Source organism: Juglans regia, chromosome 6 (genome assembly GCF_001411555.2).
Source record: "Juglans regia cultivar Chandler chromosome 6, Walnut 2.0, whole genome shotgun sequence".
Lineage (NCBI taxonomy): Eukaryota > Viridiplantae > Streptophyta > Magnoliopsida > Fagales > Juglandaceae > Juglans > Juglans regia.
The window spans coordinates 22782700-22804317 of record NC_049906.1 but is presented as its reverse complement, the minus strand read 5'-3'; the positions used below and the strand labels follow the sequence as shown (position 1 = coordinate 22804317).

The 21618-nt window shown below is 36.2% G+C and overlaps 3 protein-coding genes across 9 annotated transcripts in view; all 3 read right to left on the bottom strand.

Moving 5' to 3' along the window:
* The window catches only part of LOC118343760 (disease resistance protein RUN1-like), a 37007-nt gene extending 17383 nt beyond the window's left edge, over positions 1 to 19624 (bottom strand). Inside the window, exons 1-2 of the mRNA XM_035690702.1 lie at positions 18467 to 19624; positions 17705 to 17992 (exon numbers count right to left, since the gene is read on the bottom strand). Coding sequence (XP_035546595.1) covers positions 17705 to 17992; positions 18467 to 19516 — 1338 coding nt within the window. The 5' untranslated portion in view covers positions 19517 to 19624. The remainder of the gene's footprint in view (positions 1 to 17704; positions 17993 to 18466) is intronic.
* LOC108998353 (eukaryotic translation initiation factor 5A-like) lies at positions 1968 to 16228 on the bottom strand. Of its 6 annotated transcripts, XR_004801744.1 has the most exons (10): positions 15515 to 16219; positions 15266 to 15397; positions 14795 to 15050; positions 14314 to 14358; positions 12961 to 13905; positions 12024 to 12146; positions 11870 to 11926; positions 11649 to 11752; positions 6906 to 7193; positions 1968 to 2195 (listed from the first exon to the last, which is right to left on the bottom strand). XR_004801744.1 is itself a non-coding variant. In XM_035691113.1 (8 exons), exons 5-8 carry the CDS (start codon positions 13150 to 13152, stop codon positions 11675 to 11677), a joined length of 450 nt encoding a protein of 149 aa, XP_035547006.1. In that variant the 5' UTR covers positions 13153 to 13905; positions 14314 to 14358; positions 14795 to 15050; positions 15266 to 15397; positions 15515 to 16219; the 3' UTR covers positions 11532 to 11674. The 6 variants fall into 6 exon arrangements, 5 of the variants coding, with proteins under 5 accessions (XP_035547006.1, XP_035547007.1, XP_035547008.1 ...); XM_035691113.1 differs by lacking the exons at positions 1968 to 2195; positions 6906 to 7193 and having other exon boundaries at positions 11532 to 11752; XM_035691114.1 differs by lacking the exons at positions 1968 to 2195; positions 6906 to 7193 and having other exon boundaries at positions 11532 to 11752; positions 12961 to 13273.
* LOC108998351 (disease resistance protein RPP2B-like) lies at positions 3465 to 6847 on the bottom strand. Of its 2 annotated transcripts, none has more exons than XM_035691111.1 (4): positions 5794 to 6847; positions 4442 to 5698; positions 3943 to 4309; positions 3465 to 3800 (listed from the first exon to the last, which is right to left on the bottom strand). In XM_035691111.1, exons 1-2 carry the CDS (start codon positions 6538 to 6540, stop codon positions 5117 to 5119), a joined length of 1329 nt encoding a protein of 442 aa, XP_035547004.1. In that variant the 5' UTR covers positions 6541 to 6847; the 3' UTR covers positions 3465 to 3800; positions 3943 to 4309; positions 4442 to 5116. The 2 variants fall into 2 exon arrangements, with proteins under 2 accessions (XP_035547004.1, XP_035547005.1); XM_035691112.1 differs by having other exon boundaries at positions 4239 to 4309.
* Positions 19625 to 21618: the final 1994 nt, after the last annotated feature.

The window sequence follows — 21618 nt, the reverse complement described above, 5'->3', positions numbered from 1 at the left end:
TTTCACATGAAGTTTATAGGAGAAACATAATAAAAGAATGTGAAAAAATACAAATTGAAATCTTTTCAAAATTAAGGGAGGGACAAATTCGAGAATGGAACAAAAAAGTAGTTAAAATGTTTAATAATTCATATAAAGAATGAAAAATGTAAGTTGGAGAAGAGCACGAGCAAGAAGAAAAGTTATCTTTGACATGGTAATCTACTACAGTTATTTTGTAATGGAGAGAAAAAGAAAAAAGTATGGTATGCATAAAACTCAAAGCCAAAAAAACTAATAAATATCAAATAGTTCTGCATGGCACCATATGATCTTCATAGATTTGCAAACCCTCGTATCTGGGATTTGTCTAAATTTTCCCCATAAACTTCTCTTTAACATCATATATAAACATATATATAAGCACAGCTCATAGAAGTACCTGTCCCCTAATTCGAGTCCGGACAAATTGGCTACTTTTTCCAAAGCTGCCTCCCACTTTGTGACCTTTACTTCATCCTTCAACTTATATCTAAGTTTGGCGAATGCTTCTCCAAAACTCAATTTTTGATGCCGTACCTCTGATGGATCTACGTCGTAGAAGACGGGTAGAATAATTTGTTTTACCGTTTCCTTACACTCAAGGATCTTCAATAGCTCATCTAAACACTATCGGGACTCTACATAGTTCTTAGAGAGTACAATGATAGAAATCATTGATCCTTCAATTGCTTTGAAAAGTTCTGATAAAATTTCCTCTCCTCTTTCAAGATTGTAGTCTATGTAAGTGTTGATTCCGCTTTGATGCAAAGCATGGTATAGATGAGAAAGAAAATTTTGGCGAACATCGTCACCTCTAAAACTCAAGAATATATCGTGAGTCCATCTAGGAATGGAAGAAGAAGAGAATGAAAGAGTGGAAGAAGCTCCTAATTGAAAGGCCATGGAAGAAGTGCTCATGATCCTCTGATCTGTATGCGAGATTAGTAGTCACCAAGAGGTTCAATTATAGAGTAGTTATTGCAAATAAATAATAATAGAGAAGTGGGTCAAACTTCTCGGCAACTTCTTGGCAACAACCATTCTTAATTGGGGGCTTTGGCTTGTTTGTTTGTTTTTTCCTTTTCCGAAAATACTATATATTTATATATATAATTTTACACACATAATCATATTATAAGTTGTTGTTTATAGAAATTATGAAGATTTTGATATTCGAATTAAAAAAGACAAAATTGATAAAAAGAAATTGGATAGTACTTAATACGTATTATATTATGCATAAAGTTGTATGTATGTATATATATATATACACTACTTTTTTTTTTTAATCTGGATGTACCCCACTGTTTTAATTTAGCTAAGTGATGGCCAGCTGGTTTACCGACTCGTGAAGCAGAATCCAGTTGAAAAATTAACAAGGAAGATTTGATCTCTGGAGTTAGGACTCGTTTGTTACACAAATGCGATGAGATGAAAATTTTGTGAATAGTAATGAGATATTTTATAAATAGTAATAAAATAATTTTAATTAAGATATTTTATGAGATTTTAGGAAAAGAAAGAAAATGATGAATAAAAATATTATAAAGTTAAAAGAATGTTAGAATATTTTTTTTCTTTTGTGATTTGAAAAAGTTGAAGTGTTTTTTTGTGTTTTATTTAAAATTTTAAAAAAATTGTAATGATTAGATGAAAAAGTTAAAGATTTAGAATTGAAAAGTTTTTACATTTAAATGATGTTTTGATATTGAAATGAGAGATTTGTGTATTCAAACGACACCCAAGTGCACTTTTATGGTAAGTATTGGCACAACATACAAAAAGGTTACTATATGAGGGAGGCTGATGTTGGATGCTGAATTTATGTAGAAAACAACACAAAATATAGAGACATTACAATAAATATGCATTATGCAAACCTATCAATAGATCAGTTTGCAACAAGAATAAAAGACTTTCATACAAGGATCATTGTACTGCTTGGGAATGGAAAGAACTTCATAACAAGAATAGATGGTCCCCTCCTCCAGAAATCATTTCAATTGCATTTGATGTAGCAGTTAGACCAAATGGTAGCACCTCTGCTGCCATATGCAGATCACACAATGGCAAAATTGTTTTCATAATAGCTAAGCACTCAGAGAGCTACAATCCGAATCTAGGAGAAGCTATGGCAGTGTTCATAGGAGTACAGGAAGCTCCAATCCAAACACCTAAAGAATATTATAGTAGAACCTCAGAAAACCATATCAGGTTCTCTCTAAAGAACCCACAAGAAAATCATGGACAACTTGTAGAATGTATCATAAGAGGCAAGATTAATGCCAGAAAACTTTGGAAGATGGGAGGTGGTTAAAATACATCTATCTCAAAATCAATGTGCGCATGCCATTGAGCAATGGGCAATATACAATATTGTTAGATTTTAATAATGGTAAGGATCCACCAAATGTATTGGATCACTTAATAGATTAGTAGTAATTACTAGCTTATTTTACTAAGACCTTGTTTAGTAATGAAGTTTACTTTATTCAGAGATTATTAAAAAAAAAAAAAAGTACTACGCATATCAATGATCAATCCATGAGAACAGCGATGCCCTTAATGTGGAGTAATAATGCTGATTTCAGATGAGGTGAAGCCAAGAAAAATACATCCCAATTCACAAAGTGCCTCTAATATCATGGATCCCAATCATAATTCTAGAGATTTATTATTTATGTTTGCTTGGGGCAGACATTGCTATGAAGTCTTCCATTCTGTAGTTGTTATACTTTTGCAAATCTTTCTAATGACTTGCATTCTTCAACATTTGACATTTGTTATATTTTTTGTGACAATCTCTTAAGGAAATATAAGTTAGGCTAACGATTCCTTTGATGCTCGTGGAAAGGCTAACAATTTCAGTCTCCAATAGATCTCAACTATGCAACGAAAACACGAAAGTAAACATGGTAAAGAAATTTGTTTCGAACAATTTAGAAGATTCTACACTTGTAATGCAGTGATTGAATTCGTTGGAGGCTGCACTTCATGTAGTTGTTCTTCACTCTTCCATTATAATTTGTTGGACTCAATATGGACTATCCCCCCCCATCCTCTTCGCGAGATTTGGACAATAACCAAGACGAAGCGCCTATAAATATTGCACCTCAATTCAACTTCTACACTCTTTGACAATCAATTCCTTCAGAATTGAGGTGCTTGAAAAATCCAGAATTTTTTTTAAGAATTTCCAATGAGTGAAACCCATAATCCTCAAACTCTGTAAAAGGAAAAAGAAAGGAACCACAGCCCCCAAGAAGGGCAAAGCTAAAACAGGAACAAGAAAATGGCAGAATAGTTATATTTATATAAATTCCATCTTGCTGTAAACTTAAGTTCCCTTCACTGAGGGATATGCAGCCCCACCTTTCTATTTCCCGGCCCCCCATTTACAAGCCTGATAGAATTCTAAGCACACAGGTGAGTGCTGAATTTTCTTTTTTTACAATACTAGATTGCATCTAATAGAAACTTATTGCAACACCAGTAGATAACTTCCCTCTCAGATCTAAAAGCAAGGGCTTCTTTTGAAATCAGCCATAGCTACTGCTACAGCATCATATTTAGTTTTTTGGGCCAATGTCCTTAAGGGCACAGATCTGCTCCTCCCCCATTGCAGACATAACGCTCAGCACTAGGTACTTTCCTTCACCAAACCCATCTTTTATCTATTCACAGGAAATAAAAGAGAAATACTAGTCTATACAGACAAGAATAGAGAATCTATCCAGGTCTGGACTCCTAAGAAGTGTTTGCATTTTGTTCAAGATCATCTGCAAGATATCGACGTTGAATCTTCATTAGAATACACAACGAAAAAACCATCAGCATTAACTGCTCCAAGGAAACAACCGTAAGCTAGCTAATAATGATTAAGAGAATAGCAGCAGCAAGGCGAAGAACAATTCTAAGTACCATTAAGGAAACGATCAAATAGCAATACTTGGAAGTCCGTCTAAGAACGAATTCCAAGATTCAATTAAAGTTTATACGATCAACTGTGAGGCAATTACAAGTCCTAAACACAATCGGTGACCTCACTAAAAAAATAATAAACTCTCTCCAAACCAAACGGATCTCCAATAATAAAATATCGATATCCAACAGAAGTATTGTACAAAATCAGAGAGCTCTGACGAAAGAGCGAAGCAATATAAATAGAATTTGCGGAGCAGAATAATCAAATTGCGATGACTAAAGAGAGAACGGACCTTGCTTTGTCATGGCGACGGAGTAGAAGAGAAAAAGTGGAAAACAGAGCTGCGATGGGGGTTAGGGAGTTCTGAAACAAACAAAACCAGAGGCGAGATTGGTTCAGGCTTACTGAACGGAGGTGAGATGATTACGTGGAATCGTTTTAAATGGAGGATAAGTACACATATTGAGTATAACAGATTAAATTCAAAATTCTAACCTCAAATTCAACTCCGTCAGCCGACTGAGAAGTAGAAATCACCTACAGAGCTTTGACATCTCGACCGAAAAACTCATCATTCCATTAACAAGTCTACTAAAACAGAAGAGAGGCCAAAACAAACATAACTGCACGTTGATCGTTCTTGGAGAACTGATGCGAAGAAAGAGGCAATAGGATTTCCAAACGAGACTCGAGAAACCACCCATTGAAACTATGAATTCTGCAATTATTATTTTCTACTCGTGTAACAGAACCATATTATAGTACCTAGTAAACAAAAGATGCATCTAAAATATCTGGAAATTCTGCTGGCATCTCACTGTCCTGTTCCCGAATAGCCTCCACAAATGAACTCACAGATGATGAAGCTTCTGACCTGTTGCTTGTTTGAGCTCCACTTGTGGATCCAAAATCAAATGTCTCAAAACCACCCTCATGTCCAACTCAATTTAGGCCATTATAATTCCAAGTATCATAGTTTAACTGGGGTATTTGCTCGAGAGTTGACGGGTAATTGGTTGAAGACGAGACTCTCTTGAAGTAGAGATCTTGTTGTTTCTAAAAGCCCGGACAGGGAACAAGTTCGCTGAGGAAGTCACTCCAATCGAAGTAAGAAGATGGTGTGATTTGTGCGTGAGATGGCTGGCAAGAATACGATTGTGGCAAGCCTAACTATGTTGCATTTGAATTGCCCAAGTCTTGAGAGCGTTTCTTGTGCTGTGGGTACCCATTGAATTCCAAGTTGCTATCTTCATCATCTCGACGTCTCTTAGAAAGCTGGATACCATTCGATGAATCTACTGAGCACTCCCCAACTGTTAAATTCTCAATCTCTTCACGCTTATAGATTATGTGAACTCCGCAACTTTTAAACATCACTTTATAAGAATCACAATAAAATCTAAACCTCAGATTGTCTCCTGTTGGGTACCGCAGCAATTGCTCGATACATTCTGGAAACGAGTAATTTAGATATACATGATCCGAGCCTCCATATAAGTAAAACCTCGCTTCTACAAGCATGTTACCATTTATAGAAACACAAATACCGGAGAAGGGCTCCAAGTGGTAATCCGGGTCAGATCCAAGAATAGCACAAAAAACAATACCTATGATTTCTTCCAAATACAAGGGACCACTAATATCCAATTCACAAGAATCATCACCATTTGAAATCTCCTTAGTATGGCTAAACCAATCTTGAATCTTATTCCCCGGAAATATAATACCACATGAATGGTCCTGAATATGTTTCTGTAAAACATGTACCACATATTTTCATGAACACACGGCAATCCGCAAACAAAAACACCTACAAAAAAAACGCACAAAGAGAAATACAGACATACCTCAACAAATGAAGGTTTTGGCACCTGACTCCCTATATTTGCAACCAATTTATGGCAACCGAACAAGTCAATCCATCTTAGCTCTCGCAAGCCACAGGATGTAGAGAATTGAAATTTTGTTGATACTTCTGGGAATCGTTCCAAGGAGAAACACTCTCTGACATATAGCTCTTGTATATTTGGTGGAAGATGTAGAATTTCTTGAAGTTTCTCACAATGGCACAATCTGAGAATCCTCAATTCAACATATATTTTCATTCTCCGAGGAAGGCTGACAACTGCACTCCAAGATAGATCAAACTCTTGCAAAGTGGATGAGCTATAAAATGAGAAGTCGTCAAGATACCAATAAAGCGACGACAAGAGTTCTCGTCGTATTTCAGCACTTGATTCTGGTTCAGACCTCCTAATCGTTCTGGATAATGTTATTTGTGAATGTTCAAGCCCACTGGTGTTCCCAAAGGATAAACCTATTTCTTCTTTTGCAAGATTTGTAAAATTTTCTATAGAAAGACTCTTTAGATGTTGCAAGTGAGAAACGCTGATTGGGAGACGCATCAGGTCCTTGCAGACACTGAGACAAATCACCTTTAGATTTTGCAACTGATGAATGCTACTAGGGAGACACATAAGTTTTGTGCATGGCCCCAAAAGTAACTCTTTAAGCGCAGGAGTGAGGTATCCAATGGATGAAGGCAATTCTTTTATTGGAGTGTCGAATAATGAGATGCAACATAAATATTCCATTTTACACTCGATTTCTGGAAAGGTTTGAAGTTTTGAGCAATTACGAAGTGCAAGGACTTCTAGAGATCTCAACTTGAGACGCCTTGGAAAACTCTTCAAGTTGGAGCATTGATGAAGACGCAAACGAGCAAGCTTATCCAGGAATCCAATAGAATCATGAACTTTGACTAAATTTTCACAATCCCTAATATCCAATTCCTTTAAACTTGAGCAACTCGAAAGATTCGAGATTTTCGTTAAGAACTTACACTCAAAAAATTTTATTATCGTCAAGTTCTGTTGAAAAACAACAAATATGTATATTACCCCTGAGGAAGTTTACATCACGAATTTAAATAAGGAAATATTGAAAGTAATAATCGTACCTTAAATTGCCCGCTAATCTCCTGGATGTGGCCTCTGTATAGTTTGAAATCAAATAGCTTCTCTCCACGGAAATTAGATGGCAAAGATTGTAAAGGACAGTTTGACCAATCAAGCACTCTTAATTCATTAGAAAGATAATCAAGTGATCTTCCAGAAAAGTATGCACCATGGCTTTTAAAAAATCTGAGTCTTTTCATCTTTCTAAATGATTTGGGACTCAAGCGTATCATGTCATGATCATTGCCCTCAGGCAGAATCACTTCTATCCCCTCAACATTGTTTGTTCCCTAATAAGACAATTCATAAATTTGCCAATAATGTCAGATTGTTAAAATCTTTATTTATAAACACTTGTTAAAATTATAATATCAAAACTATAATATCCATTATTATCCAAAAGTATTTAATCACCTTCAAAATTTCTCTTTTTTCAAATCTACTTGACATTATTAACCATTCACTCATATAAGATAAGGCAATATACTCATGATTAAAAAAACTCATCCTTGTATTTGAAAAGGGATGATTATATATATTTAAAGACGTTGGTTGAAGGACAATGATTCCCCTAATTAGTTAAATACATTACTTTAGGCTGGAAATATAAAGAAAGACCACATTATTTATCGATACATATATGATATTTTATTTAATATGCACTTCTTTACCATAATTTGTTATGAAAAGAAATCAACACTTTTCATGTAAGTTTTACCAGTAAAAAGTGTTCAATTGAAAGAGCTTTTAATTTAAGAACTTACAGTATTTTCCTCTAGTACATGGCGAATATCGTCATGAAACCATAATCTACTACGTGCGCCTGGTTCTTTGGGTGATTCCTTTCGGACAATTTCTCTTCCCATGTCTTGTAGCAAGTCATGCATCCACAATGTATTGTAAGTAGTAATTGTAATGAGACATTTATCTATAAGCCTTTTGATACCATTCTCCGGAGAAAAACCACAGCTATCTAATATTTTAACGACATGATCCAGGTATTGTCCATTGAAAAAAAAGGCAATATCGAGGAAAATCTCCTTCTCATTATCATCCAATCCATCGTAACTTATACAAAGTACTTTTTGAATATTTTTGCTAGGAATTCGTTTATACTTATCCAATGTACTTCTCCAATAATTTATATTCTGACCCCTTAAATCTGAGCCTAGCACTGTTAAAACTAGTGGAAGGCCCTCAGCATATTGCATTACTTGCTTAGAGAGTTCCACATAATCTTCAAAAGGTTTCTCTTCCTCAAAAGCATGCCAACTAAAGAGCTCAAGACCTTCATTATGGTCCAATCTCTTTACTTCATATTTTGAATCAACTTTAGATATATTTAATAAATGTTGATCTCTTGTTGTTATGATGATTCTACTTCCTGAACCAAACCAATCACGAGCTCCAGCCAATGTTTCAAGTTGAACCAAGTCATCCACATCATCAAGAATTAGGAGAACTCTTTTAAAGCAAAGTCTATGCCTAATTACATTGATGCTGTAACACCCGGGCCAGCCAAGCGACTTTACAAAAAATTTTGAGTTTTAGTTAAAATCATTTGGGATTACGAGTAAAATTTTTAGAAGAGAGTTTGAGCCTAAGATATTTTTGGCGGTGTATAATTTTTTTTATAAGTTTGATATTTAGGTTTTAAAGCTTAATGGATCAAGTGGATATTCATCAAAATTTATGGGATAATTATACCTATACATATATATATATATATATTTTATTTTTTCTTTAGTTGATTAGAGACCCAAAACTTTAGATAAAAGCAATGCCTTAATCTCGTTCAGAGCCCAGCCGTGAGATCGCGCGGGTCCAGACTCCATCGCACGGTTTGCGTCCAATTTCCTTTTTCATGCACGTATCTCCCTTCTCCATCTTTAGGTTTCATCTGTTTCCCTCTTATAGCTCTTATATATATTAAGCATTTCTCAACCCTAGAATAAGTGCCGCTGCCCCTCTTCATCACCCTCAGCCATCCGAACTCCTAGCATCCATCCTCCACTGTGAACCACGGCTACCACCCCTACCAAGAGACAAACGACCGAAACCACCTTGCTCTTGCAGCTCAAATCAGAGCATTTGCTTCCTCCACGTCGTTCACCACCGATCTCAGTCCACGCACGGAACCTCAGCCACCCAGGTCCACCACTCAAGCCGCGCACCATCACCCTTTCCAAGTAAACCCGCCTCTATTGCACCACCGAAAAACAGAGGACCAGCCAAGCCATCAAGTCGCTACCCACCGGACCCAGTCCACGCGGAACCTCAGCCATTGCACCGTAACACCTCTGCTTGGCCGCTGCTCAGCCTCACGAAACCGAGAGTCATCCACACTCACGGACGCACCACTCACGAACTCCCCTGTTTTCCAGCAACCAAAACAGAGTCTAGTGTGGCACCTCCACAGCCAACAACCGAAACTTCTATCCTTCTATCGTTGTGCACCATAGCTCAGCCGAGGCACCTCCAGTTTGCTGCCGTAAGCCTGTATTCCCTTCCCGTGTTCTTTCCTTCCCTCACTCTCTGTCTCCCTCTCGGTGCCCCTCATACCGTTCCCAGTCTCGCTCGTCGCTTTCTCCCACTCAGTGCGCATCCGTCGGGACAGCCCTTGTCCACTGCATCCGCCCATCTCGCCGCCATCGTGGCTCCATCTCTCGGTAAGTGCTGCTGCCGCCACTCACTGGGTGATTCCCGTGTTTTGTGTGTGCAGCAGTTTTTGTTTTCCTTCTTATCAGTGATTTACGTACATATATATTATATTTCATAGATATATAAAGTGGTAACTTGATAGTTGATTTCAATTCCCAAATTTATCCCTTTACACTCCAGAAGTGTGTTTTCGGATGAAGGGTATTTATTTATTTATGTATTTTTGTTGTTATGTTAAAATGAGTTTTGGTTTTACGTCTCATAAAACATTATTTTGTGTAGAAAATATTTTAACAATATTGTTAACAAAAAGAGGTAAACCTATTTTTAAGAGAGGAGTTTTGCATAGCGAATTCAACAAGATTTTTAAAGTGGTCTTAGTATTCTATTAAGTTATAAGATATTGTTGGTACTTTAGATATTTTATTTTTTTTAAAAATATGACTCTTTATTGAGTTTGGTAAATGCATAAATACTTGCTCGATTAAATCTCTTATTGGTACGAATTTGATTAAGTGGATATTGGTGGTTTTAGAAAATGGTGGTATTATAGGAATTATTAGAATTCTAGGTTTTGAGGATTTAAATAGGTTCTTAGGTTTAACTATCGAAATACGTGATTGATTGAAAATTTACAGAATTTACGTAATTTTATAGGTGACGATTAATATTTGTTCGGCTTCGTTGAGGAATCTTGAAAGACTAAAGAGTTCCAGGTAAGCGGGGTTCCTATGCTAGATTTGCATAAAAATAAAATGGACTGAGGTTGATTTTTGAAAATAAACATGTTTTGTTATGAAAATATATTTGAACTACCTCAGTTATTTGTTTCTGCATTACTCATGAGATTCTGTTTAAGAATAAAGTATTTTCTGGCATGACTGGTGTAGACATGAGCTATTTTGCATTTTGCTTCTAAACTCTGAAAAAGAGAGCGAATATGAAGGTTTGTGCATAAAATAATGTTTTGTGATTTCTGAAAACTCTGTTCTGTTCTGAAGATGGTCTGTACTCTGATATGATATGCTTTCTGAAAATTCTGTTCTGTTCTGAAAGTATTCCGTATTCTGATATGATGTGATTTCTGAAAACTTTTGGCATGGCATTCTGAATTGGGATGTGGTTTGTGGATGATGACCTATTTGACCTACCACGGGTGCTAATAGTGGCTTCTATTTGGGTTGGTACCAACTGTTCTGTTTCTGGTGCACCCACTTTGGAAACAAAGTGGTTTTCTAGTGGTCTTTCCTTTGTGCACACTCGGGGCTCCGAGAATAAATAAGGGGAAGATTCACATTCTGTTTCTGCTCGGTTAGCTACCAGGGTTTGCACAACCCTACCACGGGGGTTAAACATGGCCTCTGATACGATATGATGCTCTGGTACGATGGTGGTCAGTTATGCTATGCCAAAAGAATTTGAATAAGAATATTTTTAAACTTTCGCTCTGATATTTTTGATAACATGTTCTAACTCTGCATTCTGAAAATAAAGTGTTTTGTTCTGCATTCTGAAATCTGTAAATGCTCATGTTTGCATACTAGTATATGTTCTCTGCTTACTGAGTTGTTGATAACTCACCCCTATCTCCATAATATGTTTCAGATAATTTTGATGCAACATCTGGAAATCAGGAATAGGGAATACTTGCAAATTTTGTGGATCATAGAAGACTATGTACCCTAGGGTACAATGACTTTTGGAAAGTCTTTTGGTAGCGTTGATATTTTATGTGGCTTTGATATGTTGAGTTTTGGATATTTTTAGTCCTTGTGGAAAAGTTTATCTATATCAATGAGACACCACTGCTGTGCCCTTATGTAGGAACATGGATATTTGTGTTGAACAAATAGGTTAATATGTTATGGAGATTCTGGTTTATTTTAAAAGTATTATTTGGAAATGACTTTTAAGTGATATGAGTTAACTCTCCGGACCCTCTGGGGTCGGGGCGTTACAACATAAATATCAAAAGAAAGAGGAACAGGTATAGAATCAAGGCATGCACAAGTAATAGAAAGAGGAACAGGTTACTTGTCTTGAAGTTCATACAAAGATTTAGCAGAAAATTCCAAGTAAATTACCAATAGAAGAAATCAACAACACTTGCTTATACGTCCTCATCATACACCAATGGCTCGTGAAAGTCATGCCTCTGTCCTAAAACCAACCCCACCTCCTCCCAAACCTTTAAAAAAAAAAAACAGAGAGAGAGAACCAAATCGCTATTACCAATTGATTGTTTGTAATCACATGACAGCATTGCCAAAAATTGGTAAAGTAAAGACTACTAAATAAAACTTACAAAACCATCTTCAGAGATATCAATCAACTGATAATCAGTGCGAGAAACATAAGGAACCTGCAAAAAGAAAGAATTAATGAAAATGATAAACAAGCAATGTACACCCGGAACAAAAGCACACTCACATGGTGAAAAAAATTAGAAATAGCTTTACATCACAGTTGTGTGATGAAGGAACGATATCCTCAAGCTTCTTCCCATTAAATATGTCAATTCCCACATAGTGGCACTTTGCATGTCCATGCTTGCCTGTCTTTGAAGTGGAAACTTCTACAACCTGGTTTCAAAAGCCCCACCATAGAAGAACAGCTCATGAGTTGAAAGGCAACAAAAGTTTGACAGCTTAAAATACACCTCCATACTCCAGCCTCTTTCGTGCACAGATAGATAAAATGTGAAAGAATAAAACATGAAAGAGGCTAGACAATATACAAAAGTGATAGGTATATGAGCTACTACTTGTATCTCAAATGAGTTTTACTATCAGTATTTTCAGATTCATTGTCAATTTTTTTCTCAATGGATGGCAACCGAATGCTTAAATAGTTGAATGCAACAATGCAAAGCACCCACATTGAAATTCTAACAAGTTAAGCCTCATTATTGCCATCCAGATTTTAGCAAAATATTTACCGCAAAAAACACTCGATGGCAATTACTTCATGTAATTTTAATGCATGTGTCTTTCAAAAAGACTCAAGCCATCAAACTAGTTCAACTTGCAAAGCTCACACCTTCAAGACTCCATTCACAACTACCAAATTTGATATGAAGTAGGCTTAGGGATCTCCGTTAAGCCTCGAATATCAGAACTAACGACGCAAAGACCCATGTACAAATCTAAACCAAAAGCCCACAAATTTATTAACTAACCAGAAATTGCATGAAATTTATTCTTAGATAAAGAGAAAACCCCACACAATTTCTCCCCGTAAAGAAAAACCTAAAAAGAGTACCCAACAACTGATAAAGCACTAAATATCGTTAGACTAGAACAAACCCATCTAAAATCAGGTAGAATAACACAAGCCCAGATAAGAATTCCTCAAAAAAAAAGAAAAAAAAGAGAGAAGAAGAAAAATAGAGAGAACCTTGCAAGGCCTGTTCTTGATGACGATATAGACATTCTTACGAATGGTACCAGCTTGCTGGGGATAGGTCTTTGACCATCCTGCATCGCCCTTAGACTCAAAATGGTGCTCCTCCGAGTCTGACATTTTGCTGAGAGAAGAGTGGTAATAAAAGGGGTTGTTGTTTGAAGAAGGGGTACAAGGATCAGTCATCTCCTTTTTTATGATGACTGTCTCATTTTTTGTAGGGCTAAGATGGCTGAGTGGCAGCAAATACAAGGGCTTCTAAAGCTGTATGAATAGGCCTCTGACCAATGTCTGAATTTACAGAAATCTGCCATATTTTTCAGCTCCAATACAGATATGCAGATCAGATTGCAAATCAGAAATATGGTAGGGGTGTCTGTGTGTGGTAGCTATGAAAGGTATATTGATTTACCCATCATGGTGGGAAAAAAAAAGATACAATACATTTAGAAACCTGAAGCGAAATACATTTAGAAACCTGAAGCAAAGGGTATGGTCTAATATCAGTAGCGGGAAAAACACATTTTTATCTCAAGTGCTCCTTAAGGGCTGCGTACAGTCCAATTTCTTGGACTCCTTTGCAGTCCAAATATAGGAATTGACAAAAAATACCCCACTTTATCATGGACTTGATCAAAACACCCTTATTTCTAAATCAAAAAGTAGCCCAATTAAATCTGAAAATAACGTTTCAGTCTCCCTCTCCCTGCCGTGCATCTGCTCCTCGCCATCGACGACTCCTCTTCAAGGCCCACCAGCTATTTCAAAACTTCAACTTTTTACTCTATTGATATTTGTTGGACGTATTTAATCTCTGCACAAGGTACTAATCCACAGTGCGAATGATAGACTCTTCTAGTCCACCTATTTGATACACACGAGCCCAATGTCAGGTAGGCAGAGAGGTTTATTCTTCTTTGTGCTCCTCCAATCTTCACTCTATATAAAGATGGCATTGTTTAAAACCTCGTCTTGCAGACTAGTAAGGGTAAGTATATAGCAACGGTGGCCTGGCTGTTTTATTTTGAAACAGTCTGCTACAATCAATTGATAAGATCAACCATGGGGTGTATCATCTCAATAGAGGGACCAAATTCCTACACTCAATCTACTGAAATTAACGGTACATAACAAGTAAAGTTTCATGTTATACTGGAAGCAGAATGAGGTAATATCTACCAAATTTCTCTCCATTTGAAATAAAATAGATGTTTGTACAATATTAATTTTTCATGTTTTTACTAGCGAAAATCATTTTACTAACTAATTCATGTCATAGGAAAAAAAATGAAATCACAAGCTATTATAAGTATGTCGCACAACCAGGGAAAAAGTAATCATTCATACCACAAGGAGGAAAAAAAGAAGTGTTTGCATTTTGTTCAAGATCATCTGCAAGATATCGAAGTTGAATCTTCATTAGAATAAACAACCAAAAAACAATCAGCATCAACTGCTCCAGGGAAACAACCGTAAGCTAGCTAATAATGATTAAGAGAATAGCAGCAGCAAGGCGAAGAACAATTCTAAGTACCATTAAGGAAACGATCAAATCGCAATACTTGGAAGTCCGTCTAAGAACGAATTCCAAGATTCTATTAAAGTTTATACGATCAATCGTGAGGCAATTACAGGTCCTGAACACAATCGGTGACCTCACTAAAAAATAATAACTCACCCCAAACCAAACGAATCTCCAATAATAAAATATCGATATCCAACGGAAGTATTGTACAAAATCAGAGAGCCCCGACGAAAGAGCGAAGCAATATAAATAGAATTTACAGAGCAGAAGAATCAGATTGCGATGACTAAAGAGAGAACGGACCTTGCTTTGTCATGGCGACGGAGTAGAAGAGAAAAAGTGGAAAACAGAGCTGCGATGGGGTTAGGGAGTTCTGAAACAAACAAAACCAGAGGCGAGATGGTTCAGCTTATTGAACAGTGGGGGCAGTTGGTTCAGGCAGGTCCAACCTTTGCAATGAGTGTCTTCAGGCTGTCTAAGAGATTGTGCAAAGAAAAAGAACATCCCTCTTGGTACAGCCTGTGGAGAATATATGTTTCTGGTAGATCCGGCGGAGAAGCTGGTACAGAATCAGTTAATATGCATTGTTCATAGTGAACCCGATTTTTTTTCAAAATGAATATACAAAACTTGAACACTCTAAAACAGTATCAAACAAACGAAAGGAGTTCACAAATACAGTAAAGATATAGAAAGCAAACAACTCATTTTTGTTCAGAAACAAACTGCATCAAAAATGAAGAAAAAAAAACAGATTAAATTCCAAATTCTAACCTCGAATTCAGCTCCGTCAGCCGACTGAGAAGTAGAAATTCTAAACAAAAACTCATCTTTCCATTAACAAATCTTCTAAAACAGAAGAGAGGCCAAAACAAGCATAACTGCACGTTGATCGTTCTTGGAGAACTGATGTGAAGAAAGAGACAATAAGAATTCCAAACGAGACTCGAGAAACCACCCATTGAAACTATGAATTCTGCTATTATTATTTTCTACTAGTGTAATAGAACCATATTATAGTACCTAGTAATCAAAAGATGCATCTAAAATATCTGGAAATTCTGCTGGCATCTCACTGTCCTGTTCCCGAATAGCCTCCACAAATGAACTCACAGATGATGAAACTTCTGACCTGTTGCTTGTTTGAGCTCCACTTGTGGATCCAAAATCAAATGTCTCAAAACCACCCTCATGTCCAACTCAATTTAGACCATTATAATTCCTAGTTTAACTGGGGTATTTGCTCGAGAGTTGACGGGTAATTGGCTGGCGATGAGACTCCCTTCAAGTAGAGATCTTGTTGTTCCTGAAAGCCCGGACAGGGAACAAGTTCGCTGAGGAAGTCTCTCCAATCGAAGGAAGAAGATGGTGTGATTTGTGCGTGAGATGGCTGGCAAGAATACGATTGTGGTGAGCCTAACTATGTTGCATTTGAATTGCCCAAGTCTTGAGAGCGTCTCTTGTGTTGTGGATACCCATTGAATTCCAAGTTGCTGTCTTCATTATCTCGACGTCTCTTAGAAAGCTGGATACCATTCGATGAATCTACTGAGCACTCCCCAACTGTTAAATTCTCATTCTCTTCATGCTTACAGATTATGTGAACTCCGCAACTTTTAAACATCACTTTATAAGAATCACAATAAAATCTAAACCTCAGATTGTCTCCTGTTGGGTACCGCAGCAATTGCTCGATACATTCTGCAAACGAGTAATTGAGATATACATGATCCGAGCCTCCATATAAGCAAAACCTCGTTTTTACAAGCATATCACCATTTATAGAAACACAAATACCGGAGAAGGGCCCCAAGGGGTAATCCGGGTTGGATCCAAGAACAGCACAAAAAACAATACCTATGATTTCTTCCAAATACAAGGGACCACTAATATCCAATTCACAAGAATCATCACCATTTGAAATCTCCTTAGTATGGCTAAACCAATCTGGAATCTTATTCCCTGGAAATATAATACCACATGAATGGTCTTGAATATGTTCCTGTTAAACATGTACCACATATTTTCATGAACACAAGGCAATTTGTAAACACAAACACCTACAAAAAAAAAAAAAATGCAGAGAGAAATACAGACATACCTCAACAAATGAAGGATTTGGCACTTGACTCCCTATATTTGCTACCAATTTATGGCAACCAGACAAGTCAATCCATCTTAGCTCTCGCAAGCCACAGGATGTATAGAATTGAAATTTTGTTGATACTTCTGGGAATCGTTCCAAGGAGAAACACTCTCTGACATATAGCTCTTGTATATTTGGTGGAAGATGTAGAATTTCTTGAAGTTTCTCACAATGGCACAATCTGAGAATCCTCAATTCAACATATATTTTCACTCTCGGAGGAAGGCTGACAATTGCAGTCCCAGATAGATCAAACTCTTGGAAAGTGGATGAGCTACAAATAGAGAAGTCGTCAAGATACCAATAAAGCGACGACAAGAGTTGTCGTCGTAATTCAGCACTTGATTCTGGTTCAGACCTCTTAATCGTTTTGGAGAATGTTATTTGTGAATGTTTAAGCCTATTGGTGTACCCAAAGGATAAACCTATTTCTTCTTTCGCAAAATTTGTACAATTTTTGAAAGAAAGACTCTTTAGATGTTGCGAGTGAGAAATGCTAATTGGGAGACGCATCAGGTCCTTGCAGTGATCGAGTAAAATCACCTTTAGATTTTGCAACTGATGAATGCTACTAGGGAGACACATAAGTTTTGTGCATGGCCCCAAAAGTAACTCTTTAAGCGCAGGAGTGAGGTATCCAATGGATGAAGGCAATTCTTTTATTGGAGTGTCCAATAATGAGATGCAACATAAATATTCCATTTTACACTCGATTTCTGGAAAGGTTTGAAGTTTTGAGCAATTATCAAGTGTAAGGACTTCTAGAGATCTCAACTTGAGATGCCTTGGAAAACTCTTCATGTGGGAGCAGTGATAAAGACGCAAACGAGCAAGCTTATCCAGGAATCCAATAGAATCATGAACTTTGACTAAATTTTCACAATCCCTAATATCCAATTCCTTTAAACTTGAGCAACTCGAAAGATTCGAGATTTTGGTTAAGAACTTACACTCAAAAAATTTCATTGTCGTCAAGTTCTATTGAAAAACAACAAATATATATATTAATCCTAAGGAAGTTTACATCACGAGTTTAAAGAAGGAAATATTGAAAGTAATAATCGTACCTTAAATTGCCCGCTAATCTCCTGGATGCGGCCTCTATATAGTTTGAAATCAAAGAGCTTCTCTCCACGAAAATTCGATGGCAAAGATTGTAAAGGACAGTTTGACCAATCAAGCACTCTTAATTCATTAGAAAGATAATCAAGTGATCTTCCAGAAAAGTATGCACCATGGCTTTTAAAAAATCTGAGTCTTTTCATCTTTGCAAATGATTTGGGACTCAAGCGTATCATGTCATGATCATTGCCCTCAGGCAGAATCACTTCTATCCCCTCAACATTGTTTGTTCCCTAGTAAGACAATTAATAAATTTTCCAGTAATGTCAGATCGTTAAAATCTTTATTTATAAGCACTTGTTAAAATTATAATATCAAAACTATAATATCCATTATTATCCAAAAATATTTAATCACCTTCAAAATTTCTCTTTTTTCAAATTTACTTGACATTATTAATTATTCACTCATATAAGATAAGGCAATATACTCATGATTAAAAAAACTCATTCTTGTATTTGAAAAGGGATGATTATATTTATTTAAAGACGTTGGTTGAAGGACAATGATTCCCCTAATTAGTTAAATACATTACTTTAGGCTGGAAATATAAAGAAAGACCACATTATTTTTCGATACAAATATGATATTTTATTTAATATGCACTTCTTTACCATAATTTGTTATGAAAAGAAATCAACATTTTTCATGTAAGTTTTACCAGTAAAAAGTGTTCAATTGAAAGAGCTTTTAATCTAAGAACTTACAGTATTTTCCTCTAGTACATGGCGAATATCTTCATGAAACCATAATCTACTACGTGCGCCTGGTTCTTTGGGTGATTCCTTTCGGACAATTTCTCTTCCCATGTCTTGTAGCAAGTCATGCATCCACAATGTATTGTAAGTAGTAATTGTAATGAGACATTTATCTATAAGCCTTTTGATACCATTCTCCGGAGAGAAACCACAGCTATCTAATATTTTAACGACATGATCCAGGTATTGTCCATTGAAAAAAAAGGCAATATCGAGGAAAATCTCCTTCTCATTATCATCCAATCCATCGTAACTTATACAAAGTACTTTTTGAATATTTTTGCTAGGAATTCGTTTATACTTATCCAATGTACTTCTCCAATAATTTATATTCTGACCCCTTAAATCCGAGCCTAGCACTGTTAAAACTAGTGGAAGGCCCTCAGCATATTGCATTACTTGCTTAGAGAGTTCCACATAATCTTCAATAGGTTTGTCTTCCTCAAAAGCATGCCAACTAAAGAGCTCAAGAGCTTCATTATGGTCCAATCTCTTTACTTCATATTTTGAATCAACTTTAGATATATTTAGTAAATGTTGATCTCTTGTTGTGATGATGATTCTACTTCCTGAACCAAACCAATCACGAGCGCCAGCCAATGTTTCTAGTTGAACCAAGTCATCCACATCATCAAGAATTAGGAGAACTCTTTTAAAGCAAAGTCTCTGCCTAATTACATTGATGCCTTTTTCAGTATCATGACATTCCAAACTTATTCCCAAAGTCTCATAAAGAAGTGTCTTTTGTAGCTGGATCAGACCTCCTAGTTTTGAAGTTTCTCTAATGTTTTTCAAGAAACAACTTCCTTCAAATTGGTAAGAAATCTTGTTATAGACCTCTTTTGAAATAGTTGTCTTACCAATTCCACCGATTCCAAATATCCCTATCGTGCATATAATATCATTCCTTCCCGTATTTAAATGTTGAAAAATGTCTCGTACGCGGGACTCTATTCCAACTGGATGCTTAGCAACCTTAAGAAATGTACGATTTACCATTATTGAATCCACCCATTTAATGATATCTTGAATAAACTCTGATTCATTCCTATCAATATATAAAACAAAAGAAATTTAAAGAGTTAAGACTTGTCACATAAATACACACATAAAGATGATTTAGTAACAATATAATTTTTTCTTTCTCTCCGTTACAAAATGACAATAGTAGATTACCATGTCAAAGATAACCTTTCTTCTTCCTCGTGCTCTTCTCCGACTTACATTTTTCATTCTTCATATGAATTATTAAACATTTTAACTACTTTTTTGTTCCGTTCTCGAATTTAACCCTCCCTTAATTTTGAGAAGATTTCAATTTGTATTATTTCACGTTCTTTTATTATGTTTCTCGTATAAACATCATCCGAAATTATTGTGGGTGTATGATATTAAATCCCTCAGTAAGAAAATATTTCTATTTTAAGTATGATATGCATAAAACTCAATGCCGAAAAAACTAATAAATATCAAATAGTTTGGATGGCACCATATGATCTTCACAGATTTGCAAACTCCCAGATCTGGGATTTGTCGAAATTTTCCCCATAAGCTTCTCTTTAACATCATATATAAACATATATATATATATAAGCACAGCTCATAAGAAGTACCTGTCCCCTAATTGGAGTCCGGACAAATTGGCTACTTTTTCCAAAGTTGCCTCCCACTTTGTAACCTTTACTTCATCCTTCAACTTATATCTAAGTTTGGCGAATGCTTCTCCAAAACTCCCTTTTTGATGTCGTACCTCTGACGGATCTACATCGTAGAATAAGGGTAAAATAATTTGTTTTACCATTTCCTTACACTCGAGGATCTTCAATAGCTCATCTAAACACCATTGAGACTCTGCATAGTTCTTAGAGAGTACAATGATAGAAATCATTGATCCTTCAATTGCTTTGGAAAGTTCTGACGAAATTTCCTCTCCTCTTTCGAGATTGTTGTCTATGTAAGTGTTGATTCCCCTTTGATGCAAAGCATGGTATAGATGAGAAATAAAGTTTTGGCGAACATCCTCACCTCTAAAACTCAAGAATACATCGTGAGTCCATCTACGAATGGAAGAAGAAGAGAATGAGAGAGAGGAAGAAGCTCCTAATTGAAAGGCCATGTAAGAAGAAGTGCTCATCCTCTAATCTGTATGCGAGATTAATTAGTATTCACCAAGAGGTCCAATTATAGAGCACTTATTGCAAATAAATAATAATAGAGAAGTGGGTCAAACTTCTCAGCAACTTCTTGGGGCGCGGTTGGCAACAACCAGCATGCCAATGCTCTCAGCCTCTCATCTTAGGATATCCCAAAAGTCTAAGTCTATTGAATATTAACGATCATGGAACACCTATTAGGATTAATGGTCTAATGAAGTTCTTACTCCAGCACTTTGCGAACTAATTTCCACAGTAATAATATCATTTGAAGCACATGCATTACAAGTTTGATTGGTAAGCCAACTTGCACCCATTTATACGGTTTTGTCTCATTAATTTGATAAAAGTTGGAAAGATAAGGATCAGTAAAAGTTCAAAAGTTAAAACCTAGGGAATTTGTCTTAGAGGCAAACCACAACTACTAGTTGACTTTTTAACCCAAATTATGGGACTAAAAAGGTGCCAGACTTCTTATTCCTAGGCAAGACTTTGATCATGCATCTACAAATCCACCTACTAAATTCCTGGCTTTAGTGATTCTTTGGGTGGACATAAATATTTGCGTGGACATGTGCAGCATAGAATCCTATTTTGAAGATGAGATGTTTAGACACGCAAATAGGTGGGAAAGCCGTGGATGGTATGGTACTGGTCTTCGACTTTAAACATGATGTGGCCCAAAAGAACGTAGAAATTACGGGCATTTATTTAGGACAGAGAAAACGGGTTGGAAAGTCATTGATGGTATGGTCACTTCAAACATCATATGGCCCAGAAGGACATAGACATTACAAGGATGAACCATCTAGCAACCTTCAACACACCTTATAGCGTTAGTAGTAATCTAGTGACAGTTCGGTCAAATTTTGATTAAAAAATTTATTTTTATAAATTTAACAATATTAAATAATAAAATCTCTAAATATATTACTATTCTATTAAAAT

Excerpts from the sequence above, each read along its gene's own strand:
- LOC108998351 (XM_035691111.1), bottom strand. The coding sequence starts at position 6,540 with ATGGAATATTTATGTTGCATCTCATTATTCGACACTCCAATAAAAGAA. Across the intron at positions 5,699-5,793 it reads CAAAACCTTCATTTGTTGAG|AAACATATTCAGGACCATTC; the intron begins GTATGTCTGTAT and ends CATGTTTTACAG.
- LOC108998353 (XM_035691113.1), bottom strand. The coding sequence starts at position 13,152 with ATGACTGATCCTTGTACCCCTTCTTCAAACAACAACCCCTTTTATTAC. Across the intron at positions 12,147-12,960 it reads TCAAGAACAGGCCTTGCAAG|GTTGTAGAAGTTTCCACTTC; the intron begins GTTCTCTCTATT and ends TTTTGAAACCAG. Across the intron at positions 11,927-12,023 it reads CTTCATCACACAACTGTGAT|GTTCCTTATGTTTCTCGCAC; the intron begins GTAAAGCTATTT and ends TTCTTTTTGCAG.